Below are 16,750 nucleotides of genomic sequence, written 5' to 3'. Positions count from 1 at the left end.
TAGAGAAATATCAAACTAAACCACAAAAAAACAATACGGTCTACTTAAAATTTCATTTATTTTTTTAAACCCTGCATACATTTGCATTCAGTTGTTTTTTCCACCTCTACACATCTGATTTTCATATCCTATAGCTGTAAATTGGATTATAGAAAATGTACCAGTGCGTGTACAGTTTCTTTGTGCATTCACAGCAATATCCTCTGCTTGTGTCTGCTGATGTATCCTATTCTTTTCTTTCTAAAGTAGAAGAAAACTGTTTGTGCAATGCTAAACTGGAGGTTACATAAACCATGCAAAATGTGAAGCAGTGCAATCGATAGGCCTGAACACAGTGAGCACAGTTTGATCAATAATTAACTCAGAGCTATGTGGAACTGTAATTATTTGAGAATAAACACTGCTAAATAGCTAATGGGATCCTAGAAGAAAATATATTTAACGCTTAATCGATTTGACTAAGAAATGCTAATGTCCCACAGCCGAGTCCACAGTGGAAACTCTAATGTAGTGTGAAGATGTGTCTGCAAGGAGCCAAGGTGAGGAGAAGGTTTATCACTAGAGGAGTGCAGGACTTTTACAGCCTCTTTCTCTTAATTTGGCTGATAAGGGTGGAGGGAGACAGAGGGAGAAAAATAGCCATAGAAGCGCTCTCACGAAACATCACCCGAGGGACAGCAAATTTATGGAGAAAGAGCAATTAAAAGTTTGTACAAAGACACTGGGGCTGAATTTACAGAATATTCTGTGTGTAAAGCCTGCGTGGCACAGGTTAATGATGCTGGAGGGATTAGACGAAGCAGGAGAACAGGTCTGAGTTCGAAGGAGGGGGCAGAAACGGCAGTCTCATTACTGGCCTTGGATCTGTCTCTGGAGGCCAATATCAGGCCTGCCATTAGCCAGCAGCACTAGACAGCAAGTCAGGAGTATGGGGGTCAGGAAGACAATGGCTGAAGTGTTGTGTGTGTGTTCGTGTGCGTGTGTGTGTGTGTGCATTAAACACACATCATTCATTCCTTTCTTTGATCACAGCTGACAAAGTGGTACAAATTAGCAGGGCTCATTACAGTGGTAACACTAATGTGAACAACACATGAGCCAAATAAACTGGAGAGAAACACTGGCTGTGCGTGGAGAGGGCTCAGCTGCCGAGAGGGTACTGCAGGCAGAGGAAGATAAAATCGAGCTGAGATTATGGAATTTGTATCATTCTGGGTCAAATGAAAAGGGAGCCTGAGTGTGTGGATGACTCTTACGCAAGAAAGCTGTGGATGTGAAATTGTGAAAAAAAAGTTTGTCTGCTTTGTCTAACATAAACCAAATCAGCACACATTAAATGGGCACAGCCAGTCTAGTTCAAACTAGAAGAGTTTTCGAAACCTGCAACAATCTGAGGGAATGCAGCTCGGTTGATCATTGAGCTGGATTTGTTGAGTTTTGAAGCGTCGACATTTTCTTACATGTGCTGTGATGCGTTAGGGAAGGCAGTGCTGTACTGCGGGGCGGAGTCCTCTGGACCATGCGGAGCAACGTGGCTCAGGACCATCATGACGGGACGGTGAGGGTACATCCTCTTAGACATGCGGAAGTAGTTGGTGCTGTCGTTGGTAATGATGTCTGTCAGGTAGTCCTGCGGAGCAAGCAGACATTGTCCGTCAGGCACTCATTGAGTGACAGAGGGAGTGAAAGAGCATTCAGTGCTTTGCTGGGCCAGTGCCCACAACTGGTGTGTGTCAAAAAATATTCCCAAACCCTTCTGTATAACTAGTATATAAAAACAATGGCAATGGTTTATCTAAATAATCACCCACAATGGACTTAATATGCTCTTTGACTGTCTCTTTGCAAGACAAAAGTTGTAATTTTTAAATGCTTGTGATGCTTTTTAAGTTCCAAATTATTCATTAATTATGGTTAACACGTTTATTTAATGGTAACTGCTTAAACCGAGGCGATAACTACATCTCTCAAAGCAATCTAAAAGTACTTAGTGTTATATCTCTCAGGTGGAGTGTTTAAATACCTTTGAGTAGTCACCGCTGTGTTTCTCCCGTGCTCCGTTCCTGCAGAGGGTGTAGTTGTAGAAGCGCGAGTTCTTCACCAGTGCTACCCACTCCTTCCAGCCAGGGGGCACATAGGAGCCGTTGTACTCATTCAGATATTTTCCAAAGAAGGCTGAGTGAGGAACAGTTGAGCAGTGTGTTAATTTTTGGTCCTTGGGCTCAATGCATCAGTGAAGGTACGTGTTGGAATCTACGTTGACCTCAATGGGTGAGACTTGCGGGGCTCACCTGTCCTGTAGCCAGAGTTGTTGAGATGTACGGCGAAGGTGTGCGGCTCGTGGTGGGCCTGCCACGAGGGTGAGGAGCAGTTTTCATTGTTGGTGTAGGTGTGGTGGTTGTGCACGTATTTCCCCGTCAGGATGGAGGAGCGGGACGGGCAGCACATGGGCGTGGTGGAGAAGGCGTTGGAGAAATGGGTGCCGCCCTTCTCCATGATGTTCCGAGTTTTGTTCATGGCCTGCATCGAGCCTGGGAGAAAACAGTGCAAGAAAGAGAGAAGAAGGCGGGGGAGAGGTTGTAAGAAGGGTAAGGAGGGTGAGAGGAGATTCAAAGGCCAAGGAGGGAAATGAAAGGGACGCAGGGGGGATATAAAACGGTTGGAGAACAGAAAAAAAGAGTGAGAAATTGAGGAAAACAGTGAGTGAAAAATATAAATATAGGGCACGAGGGGTAAAGAGCTAAAACCATTATGGACATGGTACCCAAAAGGAAAGGGGGAAACTAAATGAGGAAATAAATCTTTGTGGTAAAGTGTAACCCATTTGGATTCCTGTGTACTAAAAGCTTTTCAGGCTGATGGTGATTGTTTGGGAAAACAGATGCTTGACCATAAATTCCTGCTTTTCAATGAGAGTCTTCTCACTAGCGATCACAGGAGGACAAAAGATGTCACAGAGGCCATTATGCAGCCACTCCAGTCCAATACGCCGCTAAAGGACTTAAGCGGGAAGGGAGATGGCCAGGATTTGGCACCCAGACAATGGAAGCCATAGGCCGCCCTCATTTCATGCCAGCATTGGAGGAGTTGGCAAAGGGAGCACATGACTTTGAGTGGGCCAGTTGTTATGATGCCAAAAGGCAGCATTAGGCTGACTTTCCCTTGCTGATGCTGTTGGATACACACGGAGAGAGTACCCGTACCCATGGGACATGGACATAAAGCAAACAGAGAGAGAGAGACAGCTGCACAAACACACAGTGTGCACTCACACACACACACACACACACACACACACACACATACAGGAAAGGATTAATGGAGGAAAATGTCTTACCCAGTTCTATGTCCTGATCATCAGTGAGGATGAGGATGATGTTGGGTCGGATGTTGCGGTAGTGGCGGTCCCTCTGCAGGCGTGACTTCTGGCGATAACCAGACAGGTAACCAGAGCCATTTGCCACAGGAAGGAGTCCCACCAGGACGAGGAGGAGGAGAAGGAGAGGGAGAGGGGCGGAGAGCCCCCACCCTGCCATCACGCTACCCTGCAGTCACTACTTCAGTCCTTCGTTTCACACACAGGAGTCTGCAGCACCCTCACTCAACCTGAGAGACGGGCCATAGAGGGAGACTGATAAGACTAAAAATCACACACACACACACACACACACACACACACACACACACACACACACACACACACACACACATACACACACACAAAACATGGAGAAAAATAGCAGATGCAAGCCTTGGACAGCCATTACAGGGTGCTCTTCCGTACAAATGCACCCGTTTGGGCTGAGCTCAGCTCGTTAATCAATCATTAATGATGCATTAGAGTGGTGTCATTGGCTGGGTGTAATGATCTCTGGTGATGAGCACATGGCTGCCAGGCTGGGGCTAATGGGCTTGGGCCCTGGGCCAGCTCAGGACTCACCTCCCCCTGAGAGGGGTTAGGGTGGATATGAGGGGTGTGGGGAGATGGGGCAGGAGGAGGCGTGGGGGGCAGAGGTGAAGGAGAGAGACAGAAGAGGAGGGGAAGAGAGGAGGGAAATGAAGACAGGGGTCAATGAGCAGAGTGAAGAGACTCCAGTTCTAAAGATTAGAAAACACTGACTTCAAATTATACCTAGTATACACACGGTGGGGTTCAGAGAAATGTGGAAGTAAATGTGAAAAAAGAGAGCCAGTAATATTAATGTCGCAATATCACAAAGGCCAATAAAAGCAAACAGCCTCCAGATGTGGGGGAAATTGCAAATTCTGCTCGCCGTGTGTAAGTTTAACATAACAATTAGAGTCAAGTCCGTGTTAAATAGAGCTTTTTCATAATTAATCTCTACATGCTGTTCACAAAGATTACACTACAATCCTATTAGTTCTCTCATAACTCTTCCTCGTTAACAGTATATCCCCTCTGAGTTAACCATGGCAACAGTTGTAGCAGTAGCACCTGACTATCCGAACAAATGACTGTAGGATCTATAGCAAACAAAGCAATAGAAACGAGAGCATTGTTCCTTATTTAGATTTATACTCCTCAACCACATTAACTCCATGTTAAATCTCAACAGATAAAGCAAGAACCTGCCTTCAAAAATGTGTGTTATTTTGAAACAATTGCTATTAAACAGCAGATAGGAAATGTATATTTATAAATGTACTTTTAAATAAAAGAAGGCTAAATAAAATGAAATAATTTTATTCCATGTATCTGTCATTGAGCTGTTATTTGTCATACATTTATTACGCAATGAATATTAGATGAGTTTTGTGCCTATTTTATCACAACACATAATCAGAGCAGCAATATGCTATGATCATAAACACAGTTTACAAGCAGCAGCATTAATGTGCCCACTGAGATGCTCCACTGTCAGCAAGGTAGGGTGGGGGTTTAAACATGTGTGTGAGTGTTTGTCTGTCCACAAGGAGTGTGCAGCCAGAGGATGAAGACAATGACAACAACACAACTGAAACTACTCTCTGCTGGGAGCCCAACGCCTCCTTAACGACAACCCTGCCTGGAGTACCATCTGACAGGGGGATAGGCAGGAAGAAATGAACAGAAACCCACATGCAACCGCGTCTGGATGCACACACACACACACACAACCGACACATTTATCAAAGACAGCATGAAGCCCTCAAAGACCAAAAATGTAAAATATATTAAACATTTAAAAGGAAAAGATGAATACAGAAGAGACACTTCTAATGCACAAATCTCTGCTCCTCTCTGGTCCACGCTATTTTCCAGATTTTGCTCATTAAGGTCTTCCCTTAACAACCACACATGTCCTCTATCCTCCTCCGAGAAACGCACACACATGCACACAAAAACACACCACGTGCATTTGAATATGTGCACACACACGCGCACGCACAAATACGTCTGCACAACAGCAGCTGTGTTTGCTCTGGCTTCCTACTCCCAGGGCATGCGGTTCTTCCCCAGAGGAGCACATGAGCTCTGACCCGAGTCGCTGCGCTGTTTGAAATTGTCCTTGCTCCTTTCTGGTGTTCTCTTCCTGAATCCCTCTTTCATTTCTGGCATGGGATGAAAACAATACACAAGGAAGAAAAAGAAAAAAAAGGTATTTACGCATTTAACTAGCTCTGTCTGCAATCATCATTGAATACCCCATCACCAAAATGGATTCCAGGACATCTACCGTGAATAAAGAATAGATTCAGTGTGCTCACATTGAGAGAGTCCTGTGCCTTTGGCTCCTCTTTCAGAGTGGTTTTGTGGTGTGGGAGGTACAGTAATTCCCTTTGATAGTTGTTTATCTGTCCAAAAAGCTGATGTGGGCAAAAAGCCGTCAGGGAAGAGCACCAAATATAGATCTGATTTACAAGAAAACATCCAGCTCGATTTTACACACTGATCTATCAATAGCTAAGTATGTAAATGCTGTGTTATTGACATGCTACGGTGGTGGTTATTTTCTGACATTACTCCCATGAGGCCTCCTGATACTGAGGACTAATTGGATTTTCAGGCTTTTATCAGCTCTAACTGACACATACAGTCCTTTCTTTCCAGTTTGCTTTATCCCTCTCTCTTTTATCTACCCATATTGTTTTTCTCTCCGGGTGGCAGATGCTACATGAAACCACAAAGAAAAGAAAAAAAAAAAGAAGAGGAAACCGTAACGTCCAAACAGACAGAAGCAATTATACCTTGAAGATGGGTGGGAAACGCAGAGATAGACAACCACTAGAAAACAGCAGTATCTAGCCAAGCTCTTCTCAGTCTCCATCAACAGGACCGATGTGATGGTTTGTACACATTCATAATGCAAGGCCAGCCATGTTGTTTCTGTAAACTGGTGTGATTTAGAGCTTGTCTGCCTGACGGAGCTCTGCCCACATCAGCTCTTTCCGCTAAGTAAGCTACGAAAACGACAATGCTGATTCAGCCTGATAATACGGAATGAAAGAGGAATTTTTTGCCATTTAGACAGAAGCACAAGACAACATGAGTAAATATAACTCTCAGCAAAACTCATTAAAGGCCGGGGGCTCAGAGAGGAAAAGGCTGGGGAGTAAGCTAGCAGAATATGAGATCAGAGGGAATAAGCTTCTAAAAGCATGTTGTGGGAACGAGGATCATCTCAGGTTATACTAATGCCAAGTGATGCCTGGAAGTCAGAACAGAGAAGGAAAGTTTTGCTCTTCAGTCATTCGCTTGTAAAAAGGCTCCAAGAGACAGCAGCACTTCATCGCCGGATAAAAACTTAATGCCGTCCATCTCTTATTGATAAGACTGAATTATAAATGCCGTGACAACAGAGCTGGCCGTGTCACAGCATGGGCATGATGGTAAGACGTGGGCGAGAGTGGTGGGAGGAAAACACACACCAGACCGACAGACAGATATGTTACACTGCCCAACAACACACATCTGTACTTCAAGTTTTACAGTTCAAGGGAGGCAGTGAGGAGACCCGGAGAGCGCTTGATAAATCTCCCAAAGACTTTGCAGAGGCGTTAATGTACTTTTCCCCCATAAATAAAACACCTTGGGCTTTGAAACAGGCATAAAGTTTGATTCATCCAATCTGAAGCCCCCGGAGAAGGCACAAAACACAGACAGAATATGAGAAAACCGAGGGAAAAACCAGACGTTTATTACATATTGAAGAAGGACGAGTCATGGCGTACACTTGCAATTTAATCAGCTGTGCCTCATAATGCATATGAAATATGGAGGAGAAAGCCCACAAGCTCGAAGCCAGACTCCTGGATCCACTATCACAAGTTTTTCTGAGGAGATGGAGAGAAAAAGATGGAGAGTGGGAGAAATGGAAAGAACCTCTAGGCATGTAGTTTGGAGAGAACAAAGCCTGAGCACTACCAATGCAGATGGATTTTTCCCAAACATGAATTCACAGAGCAAGGCTTCCATACGAAATAGAGGAGCATAAAACAGAATGCTGTAGCATAGAACCTCCAAATCTCTTCTGCGTCGTTCTCGAAGCAGGAAATTGCTATCCACTGTATTCTAGTGCTGGAAAACATAAAGGAAATGGCCAGGAAAGTTTAAATAGACACATCCCGTTCTGAATGTGGCCCGCTGCAACACTATCAAGCCAATCCCTTTGGTCATAATTGAGGCTGGCAGGGCTTTGCTAATGTGTGACTTTGTTCCCATTGGCCTGCCTAGCTCTGAACAGAATGTGCAAAATCTCCAAGGACCCTTGAATTTACCAACAAAAGTTGGCATTCAGATGCTAATTCTGCAGCGGCATGCATTTATGTGAGAGTAACTTTCTCCCAGAGAAGTTTATGTGTGTGTGTGTGTGTGTGTGCATGCGTGTGAGTATGTGTCGGTGGAAGGAGGGATTTGCAATTCTCTATACAGTATGGAATGCCTTTTTCATGATAATAAGAAGCCATGGTTTGTTGCCATCCTTCATCTATCATTCTCTGCTTGCAAAACTTTGCTCCACAACCAGAATCTGGAAAAAACATAGCTGCAAAATCATTGTTTTCTAACAGGCTCGTCAATCTCATGTTGTTTGACCCATATGAGCATGTTCTGCTCATTGACCCTATAGTTAGAGATATGGTCAATCATGCATGAATATTTGCTTATTTGCACATCCAGCAGACACAGAGCAACATGACCATTCATTTGGACTCGTCTTCTGTCCATATTTACTCTCTTTTTAGCTCTGTTTTTGGTCTCTTCCAACTCCTGAGGGAAATATATGGCTCTTTAGCTTTTAAATGCTCCACTATGTTTACCAGATAGTCAATAACTGTGTTTCTAAGTTGTTTAGTGTACAGCAGGTTTTTTTAGAGCTTTTTTTTGCTAAAGGCAGCTCCCTGCTGTGACTGGAAACGATGCGGTGGGAATGAAAGTTGCCTCAGAGCTTAATAAAGCCTCGAGGAGCTCGTTCATCTCCACAGGAAACCCCTCGCTTAGGTAAACTTGGGGAAAGACCTCCATTATGGCCAAAGGGTAATGGGTAAATGTGAACTGTTGGTAAGAGATTAATAATACATTTTATGACAAAAACAAACCATGCTTTCTGGTTTCAAAAGGTTTATGTGCCTCTCAACACCTACTGCTTTACTTTCTTTGTGCTGTAAGAAACTGCCTGCTTTGGTACCAAATCTAAACATGGCTACTTTGGAGCGTTTTCATCCAGCATCCAATGCCAGTCTCCTCGTGACAGGTGCTTTAATAGTACAGCTGCATCCCACATGATCTGTTCTACCAATGACCTCTAAACTTACATCTTATCATTTATAAATGTTGGTTTGATGACATCTAAAACAATGGCTCCTTTAACAGGTCAGCATGGTCCCTTCACAAATCTCCAGTCCCTGGCTGATAACCCGGAAATCAAATTCAATAAGTCTCCAACTGCTATTTAGTTTAAAATACTGCCAGCACATTGCTTTGTGAAATGTGTCTTTACTTTGTAATAACTAACTTTAATGGTCGAGAATGACAAGAGATAACGCTGAGGCTGATCCCATTCACCGGAAAGATTTAATTTAGATTTCCCTCAGGTTCCGATAAGCTCTGTACGCCGCAGACATTTAAGATGGCACTCAGAACCTGCAAAGCAATTTAATGTTTGAATACGCAGACACAAAGAGCAGAGGTTGGCATCTAAAAGTGAGAAAGGGCGATTTGTGCTGCGGTGAGTAGACTCAAGTGTGAAATATTTCTTTCCACAGTTACCGTTAAACTGTTTGCCTCACATTTGTGCGTTTCTTTGCTTGTTTATACTAGATATTCTTCCCTAACCTTTAATTCCGTGTGGAATGTGCAGCCCAGACAGTGAAATATGAATGAGAGTCATTTTAGTACTTAACACATCATTAATCCTGCAAAGAGTCTGTTGCCCTGAAAAAGGGGTGAAGCTGTGATGTGTTCCGGCTGGAAGCCTCCCCACACACACACACACACACACACACACACACACACACACACACACACACACACACACACACACACACACACACACACACACACACACACACACACACACACACACACACACACACACACACACACACACATTCCATTTGTTCATATAGATTTTTTCAAGAAGTGAAACAATTTGAATTTTCCTGGGTACAAACCTAGATTTACTTTATCTACACTATAAGGACAAAAGCATTTGGACATTCCTGTTATATTCCTGGGCTTTTTATGATTATTTGGTCAAGGCACCTGAACTCCAAGCAAGTGAAATCTTAATGCTCCAGCATACAATGATATTTTAGCCAGGTCCATAAAGAAATGGGTTTCCAAGTCTGTTTTGAAAGAACTTCAACAACTTCAACTTGTACACATGCATTTGGCCATTCAATTTGCTTTTTTTAAATCTGTGATATTAAGATTTTTTGGTGCACATTATAATCACGGAGTAGCATGTCAGTGAAGGTTACATGGAAATAGGGTAATAAACAGACTGGTGAATTATAAAGGAAACGATGCACAGTAGGAAACTGTCCTTAGAAGTCAGCTTCTGGTCACGCTACACTTTGGAACACGTCCTCATGCAGGTAGCTTGATCCACACCCAGACACAAGGAAGAAAAAAATCATCTCCGCTCATCTCTACTGCAACTCTATAATCCACAGGGCCCATTATCTTTAAAATGGTGCGCCGAGTGATGGGATACTGGGAGAAGAGTTTGGTGGAAAAAATTAAAGGGTGAGGAGAGAGAGAGAGAGAGAGACATAAACAAAAAGAGGTAGGAATAGAAAAAGACTGTATGATGGTGTCAATTCAGACAAAAGGCCCAGTCATGATGTGTTCTCGTTTGAGAACAAAGAGCTCTGACAGACTCCCTTGGTCTGTTCCGTTGACTATAAATGTACCCCATACACACACACACATACACACACACACACAGACATGCAGGCAGAGCGTCATACAGACACACAGACACACAAACACACCCACACTCTTCGTATCAGACTTCAAACATCTCTCTCCAACAAGGGGACATAAAAGAGAGAGAACTGCAGTTAGGCTAATTATCTCTGAATCTGGAGGAAATGAACAGCATCGTTTTGTTGTATTGTTCTGAAATTGTTTGGCCCCAGCAGCACTGGTGGGCCATCGCAAAGGTACTGCTTGTCTTTTTGTCTCATCCAGGTTTGACAAAGTAAAAACAGTGAAGATATTCTCCATAATGAGCTTGGAATGCAGCCACGCCACAAATAACATCATCAAAACCTGCTGCAGTGAGGATGTTTTGGTGAGTGAATTCCATCTCCATCTCTCAAGACGCCTGTTTTTACTTTCATCCACACACGTCCATCTCGCTCATGCTCCCTGTTACCAGCAGCAACAGAGTGGCATGTAGGGCTAGCGTGGTGGTCTGCAGGTTTTTTGGGGGGGGCTTCAGTCAGGGTCCCCGGCAGGGTCATGGCATTTACCCCTCCTCCTCTGCACCCCTTGCAGTACGCTCCACCAGAGCCCAAAGAGAACACGGAGGTGTAAGAGAAAACACAAACAGAGCCCCGATTGTCCCTGACTTAGGTTCAACCCCCCCACAGCCCCACCTCCAGGGGTTTAGGACTGAGAGAATGAGCGACTGTCAATGGTGTTTTGTAAATACGTAGCTTTTTTCCCCCCACTTCAGATGGGTTTATTCTGATGTCAGAGGGAAATGCGCCTGCTTTGCAGTCCGCGGGTGTCCTTGCCTTTCCTGTCCTATTGAGGTTTGTATGGGAAAGCCATTTGTGGCGCGTCCGAGAGAGCAGCACAATTGCCAGCTCCTTTGAGACAGAGGTTGACAGCTGAAACAAGTGAGCAAGCTGGTGGACAGGGCGGCCCGCTGAGTGATGGCTGTTTCTTATTGGCACTTATTGACCAGAGGCAAAGCCCCCCTACAGTGTGTCACATCTCAGCTAAATGGATTACAGACAAATCAGCTGGGGCCAATTGTTCCACAGACCTAACTACCTCACTGAGACCTCAGTGCAGCCAAGTGACTTCTGCATGACATTGCATAGCAGCAGCACCAATAACAAATCAGACATCACACAAAATATGATCTGCTTAGAACTGCATAATACAACATAAAGCTTAATGAGAGGAAGATTATTGGGATGCACACTGTGATGTTTATCTGCTCGGGATAATGCAGTTATCCCTATAGTTCATGAAAATTAGACCACGTTCCACGGGATTCAGCGATTTTAAGCTGCCATTTGTTGTATTTTAATTACATGCCGTTTCTCTCCCATCATCAAATTAGCACCTGCAGTGGGGATTGATCCTAATGGCCCTGAATTAATGATGATTACAGACAATATCGGTTTCAACTTCAATCGGTAAACAACTGCTGCCAAGCCTGTTGAATAAATTATAGCCCAGATGATTCAATACGCTTTTCTGGAATTTATAGTTCAGCTGCTGAAGAAGTGATCACTTCTATAGACTTGGAATTCTTTCACTCTGCAGATAAACAATAGCTCTTGGCTACTCAAAGAGGCCCTACGCAGCAGAGGCATGTTTTACCCTGGGGTGGTGGGGGTCCGTGGGCGCAGTGAGGACCATCTTCTCTGGTGTTAAGCATACCCTTGGGGGTTAGAGAGGCTACGACCACCTCTTTACTTCTTTACTCCGCCCATTCTCTGTCCTAACCCCTCCACCCCTCGCTAGCTGGCTTTCTCCTGGCCCTTTTGTCGGCGGATTTACTGGGGGTTTAGAGAGGCACACACTGATCCCCTCCCTCCCCTATCGGAACCACACAGGGGGTTAAGACTGGAGCATAGAGGGGAGACCTCAACACAATGATCTGGATTACAGAGGCTTTCTATGTATGGCCACTTATATTCCCCCCATTTGCTCAACTCAGAAATCACCATGGATTGCTATTCAGTGCTTGTGGTTTTCCCAGCAGGAATCTTGGGATATGTGCCAAAACCAAGAGAAGATTTTTTTGAATTTGTAAAAACACGTCCAGAGCTCAGTGAGTGTGTGTTGTTCTGTTTTTTGTTTTCAAACTACACACTTTGTCTTCAGTTTAAACATGTGTGATGGTCTTTTGTAATTATCCACGGTAATCGACCAACACAGAAAATACCCACGGCAAACAAACAAGTCTCAGGTGAAACCGCAGAGATGTGTAACTGTACGCAGTTCACACACACACACACACAAACAGCCCACATCATCCCTCCATATTGTGAGAGAGCTGTCTCCTCCTCCACAGGTCGGTATCCATCTCTCTCTGCCTTGTCCCCTGGACAGCTGCCCAGACAGCCCATCTGTCTGTGCTGACCTGTGTTTGGGACCATGGGGGGAGCCTAAGTGGTCCATGAAGGGGGTCTCTGGCATGTTGCCTGCCCGGTAATGACAGTTAAGCTGCCAGCAGCCTGCCTAACAGCTCTGGAGGTCTCTCTGTGGTGCTACAGTATTGATATTGTATCGGGTTGCAAAGGGCTTGGCAGCCTTTTAATGAGAACTCAGATTGATCAGGCGGCAGTGGCTCTTACTGCAAATGATTGGGTGTCCCTGTAGGTCCGACCCCCCCTCTGATCACTATCATTGAGTGAGGAGGGAGAAAAACAAAGTTCATAGTCACACTCACACAAACACCCTCATGTAGAAATGTCAAAGTTGTCAAGAGGAATGGTAGTTGTAGTAGGTAGCTGTAACTGAAATAGGTCACAGGCAAAAGTTTTTGTTTCAAACATACTCTGCCTTGGAGCATCATAAAGTTTCGTCTGGCAGTGGTCATGGAGTCTGTTTGCAACAGCGAAAACAAAATGTAACTGTTAAGGGACTAAATATGTCACCGCAGCCATCAACTTTAAAATACTACTGGCAGTAAACTTTACAAGAACATAACAGAAACTTGAAATGGACTTCAAAAGCAACAACAAAAAAAAAAGTCTGAATGTCGCTGTAATCTCAATAAATATTCCCCTAAACAGAATACTTTATCAGCATTTACACAGAAAAAAACCCATTTAAAGCATTTATCTCAGCAATGAGAATGGCTGAAATGACAACCAACAGTAATGATGATTAAATCATCCACACACACACACACACACACAGGGGAGAGAAAGCAAGATCGCTTTCCTTTATGCTGAAGTTCTCTGTACGGTCACTTAACTGGTAAACAGAGGTATGCTAAAGGTCGAATAAACAGATAGAGAGACAGAGAGAGTGAAATGAGAGGAGAAAAAGATATTTAAACCACCTGCCTGTCACCCTCTATAATGATACTTTTCTGTCCCTCCTCCTCCTCTTTACCTTACTTGACATGAGTCTGACTCCACAGGCTCATGTCAAGGTCACAGAAGCGGTCTCCGGGACTTGAATCTCTCCTATTAGACCTCTATTAGGCTCCTGTCAGACAGGCAGCCAGCTGTCGCGACCCCCCTCCCCTCCCATGGTTGTGATCATGACCCCCCTCTCAGCCTCTGGACTCCCCCTGGGATCTACAGCAGGGAAGTAACAGGATGGAAGGTAGAAATGAAACCCTGCTCGGCACTCAGGGGAGAGGACATTGTGATTACTTTTCAGTGGCCTTTACAACTGAAGCAGCCGAGAGACCATTCCACGACTGGGCTGCCGATCGGTCACGCTGAAAAAATTCAAGTACCAAATGCACTGGATTTGCACGGTTGGAAATGGCACATGTTGTGATTATGACCCCTTCAAAATGTTCTCAACACACCCGGAGGCAAACTGCTTGCCCCCTTCTTCGCCTGCTTTTCTCAGTTTTTTTCCCCCGCTGTCTTTTATTAATCATGAATTAGCAGCGCTTTGATCAAGTTCATCACCCTTGTGTTGTAATTAGTGCGGTGTCAGATCGCAGAGCGCGGGCCCATTTCACTAATAGAGTAATTACCGCAACGACGGCCAGCTCTCTGACCTCAATAGCTCGACCCCAGAACACCCTCAAACCTTTCTTATCGCACCTTCCTATCAGCTCAGATGGAACATTAAGCATCAGACAGGACAGGAGATATAGCCAGCTTTTCAACCGGGCGGGGGGATTAATAACCTTTTACTGTGGATCTCACTGAGCGAAAAGGTCAATCAGATTCATGAGAGAAGCTTCACGGATGGATGTCTGTACTTAATGAGCGTTGTATAGCGCCAAGATCACTGTTGCACTCTCCTATATGTGAAGTAGAAAAGCATTAAAAATAAATGGGGAGTACAGCCAATTCAAGACACACATAAAATGGCCTGTAAATCCAGAGGGTAAGCAGACAAGACAGGGGAAGAATTACGTTCCCTTGGCCTATGGAGGAGAGAGGGTACACTCTTTTACTGCTGCAGAGATTCAATTAATTATCTCTACATTGTAGTTAAGACACTGCAAGCAAAATATATGGGGCTATCTCTAGATATCTCCACCAGATCTCCACTGCATTTCTTACAGGGTGGGCAGCGATGACATGCTGGGTGCCATCCTGTGTGTGGAAAGCTCCTTGTTAAACACGGCTGTGATTAAAAGCTATTGCAGCAATTATCTGAACGGCAGGAGAGCTGGGGATCGGAAGAGAAGAAGCCGCCTTCTGTGGAATTCAGATGAAACCTCCTTTCAGCACCGTCGCCCCAGATAGCTTAAGTTAGCTGAGTGGTTATGCAAGTGGGCATAGAGATTTTTTTTCAAGTGTAGATGTGTACACACACACAGACACAGACACACACACACACACACACACACACACACACACACACACACACACACACACACACACACACACACACACACACACACACACACACACACACACACACACACACACACACACACACACACACTTTCTTTGCAGCCACTTCCTTACAAATAGAGAGCCGACTTCCCAGCCAGCCGATGGGAGCTGACACGCAGCAAAAGAATGAGCTGCCTCTGTGTTGTGACTATAAAGCTTGGCCAGAGTGCCGAGTGGCCTCTCTGTGTGTGGCGTCGCGGGTTGGCACACTCACAGGGGTTTTTATTGGGGTGCCGTCCTGACCGTCAGGCAGCATGCCCGATGTTGACAAAGCCTGGTATCGCCTGCTGTCAGCCCATTCTGTGTGCACCCGGCGGAAAGAATCAATTAGGCCCAGCTCACAACAGAGCACTTTAATATTTGACTTTTAATCAGTGGGCAGAAGGCAGGCAGGGGCATGAAAGCAAGCTAGCAGTTCCCGTCTTGCTGATGTGCAAAATGAGGGTCAGAAAAATACTCCCAGAGCACCCCAATGTGCATCACATACCCCACAGAGGATGTGAGGAATCAGGCTGAAGAGAAAACTGCCCCCAAACAACAGGCTAATCTGTTGTGTTGGGGGAAAATATCCCTCCGTCACTCACAAGATATCAAAAGCACCTTACGCAACCAACTGCAAGGAACGGAGAGGAAAAATCCCAACGCTGTTCATAAACAACCAGAGCCCTGTGAAAGGGACAGTGGTTTAAGAGAAGAAAATGGAATTGATGAGGTATTCACTCGGCAGATGAACTGCTCCTTTGAAGAGTTTCTCTTGAAGAGTTTTGCTTTTTTATCCCGCACCGCCGAAGGCCCCCTCTGCCAGCAAGAAGAGGAGGAAGAAAGAGAGAGGTGAACGCTGTCCTCACACTGGGGTTTTGAAGTGGAGATCAGTCCTCACTCCTCAAACAGAATAGCTTACCAAAGGCATATCATTCACCTGTCTGCTCTCGCTAGTTTCAAAAAGACAAGACGGAAAATCAAAGTTCAGCTCGTATGTGTTTTTTTCCCACAAACAAAACACTAAACTAACCCGAGTATATTAGGAGCCATTTGTAGCGAGTCGTTTGTTAATCAAAAAGGAGAGCTGATTACGGTCGTGCATACTGATGTTTTTGCAAGTGATAATGAGTCAGCTGTGCACAGCTGTGTACATAATATGCCCACATGTGCTGAGAGCTGCTTCATCTGCTGCTATCCAACTGTTCACAGAGGACGACTCTGATCACAGCAGCAACACGAGCATGTTACTGGTGAACAGCCAACAGGACACTGGTAAGTAGCCATGTGTCGAGATCATGCAGATTTAATCGACCTTTTTAAAACAGCGTTAACACAAATACATTTCCATTTTTTTTTTTTAAACTCAGTGCCTCTATCTACTGATTTAAAGCATAAAACATGGCCTAAGTCATCATTGGCTGTTTAGTGGAGACATGAAGCTCGCCCAAAGCCACAGGGGGGGCGAAGGCAATTTTTCAGCTATTGATTTAATAATTCTGAGCTCCGTAGCTTGCTCGTTAATTCTCACGACTATATC

The 16,750-nt window shown here is 44.7% G+C and overlaps 1 protein-coding gene across 2 annotated transcripts in view; it reads right to left on the bottom strand.

Moving 5' to 3' along the window:
- The window catches only part of sulf2a (sulfatase 2a), a 44,539-nt gene that overhangs the window by 6,941 nt on the left and 20,848 nt on the right, over nucleotides 1-16,750 (bottom strand). For both annotated transcript variants that reach the window (XM_054616436.1, XM_054616437.1), the window contains 4 exons: nucleotides 3,338-3,606; nucleotides 2,292-2,531; nucleotides 2,024-2,175; nucleotides 1,461-1,630 (listed from right to left, as the gene is read on the bottom strand). In XM_054616436.1, the coding sequence (XP_054472411.1) occupies nucleotides 1,461-1,630; nucleotides 2,024-2,175; nucleotides 2,292-2,531; nucleotides 3,338-3,536 (761 nt within the window). In that variant the 5' untranslated portion in view covers nucleotides 3,537-3,606. The remainder of the gene's footprint in view (nucleotides 1-1,460; nucleotides 1,631-2,023; nucleotides 2,176-2,291; nucleotides 2,532-3,337; nucleotides 3,607-16,750) is intronic.

This window comes from Anoplopoma fimbria, chromosome 17 (genome assembly GCF_027596085.1).
Source record: "Anoplopoma fimbria isolate UVic2021 breed Golden Eagle Sablefish chromosome 17, Afim_UVic_2022, whole genome shotgun sequence".
Taxonomy (NCBI): Eukaryota; Metazoa; Chordata; class Actinopteri; order Perciformes; family Anoplopomatidae; genus Anoplopoma; species Anoplopoma fimbria.
Note: the sequence above shows the minus strand (reverse complement) of the source record. Positions and strands in the feature narration are given on the sequence as shown.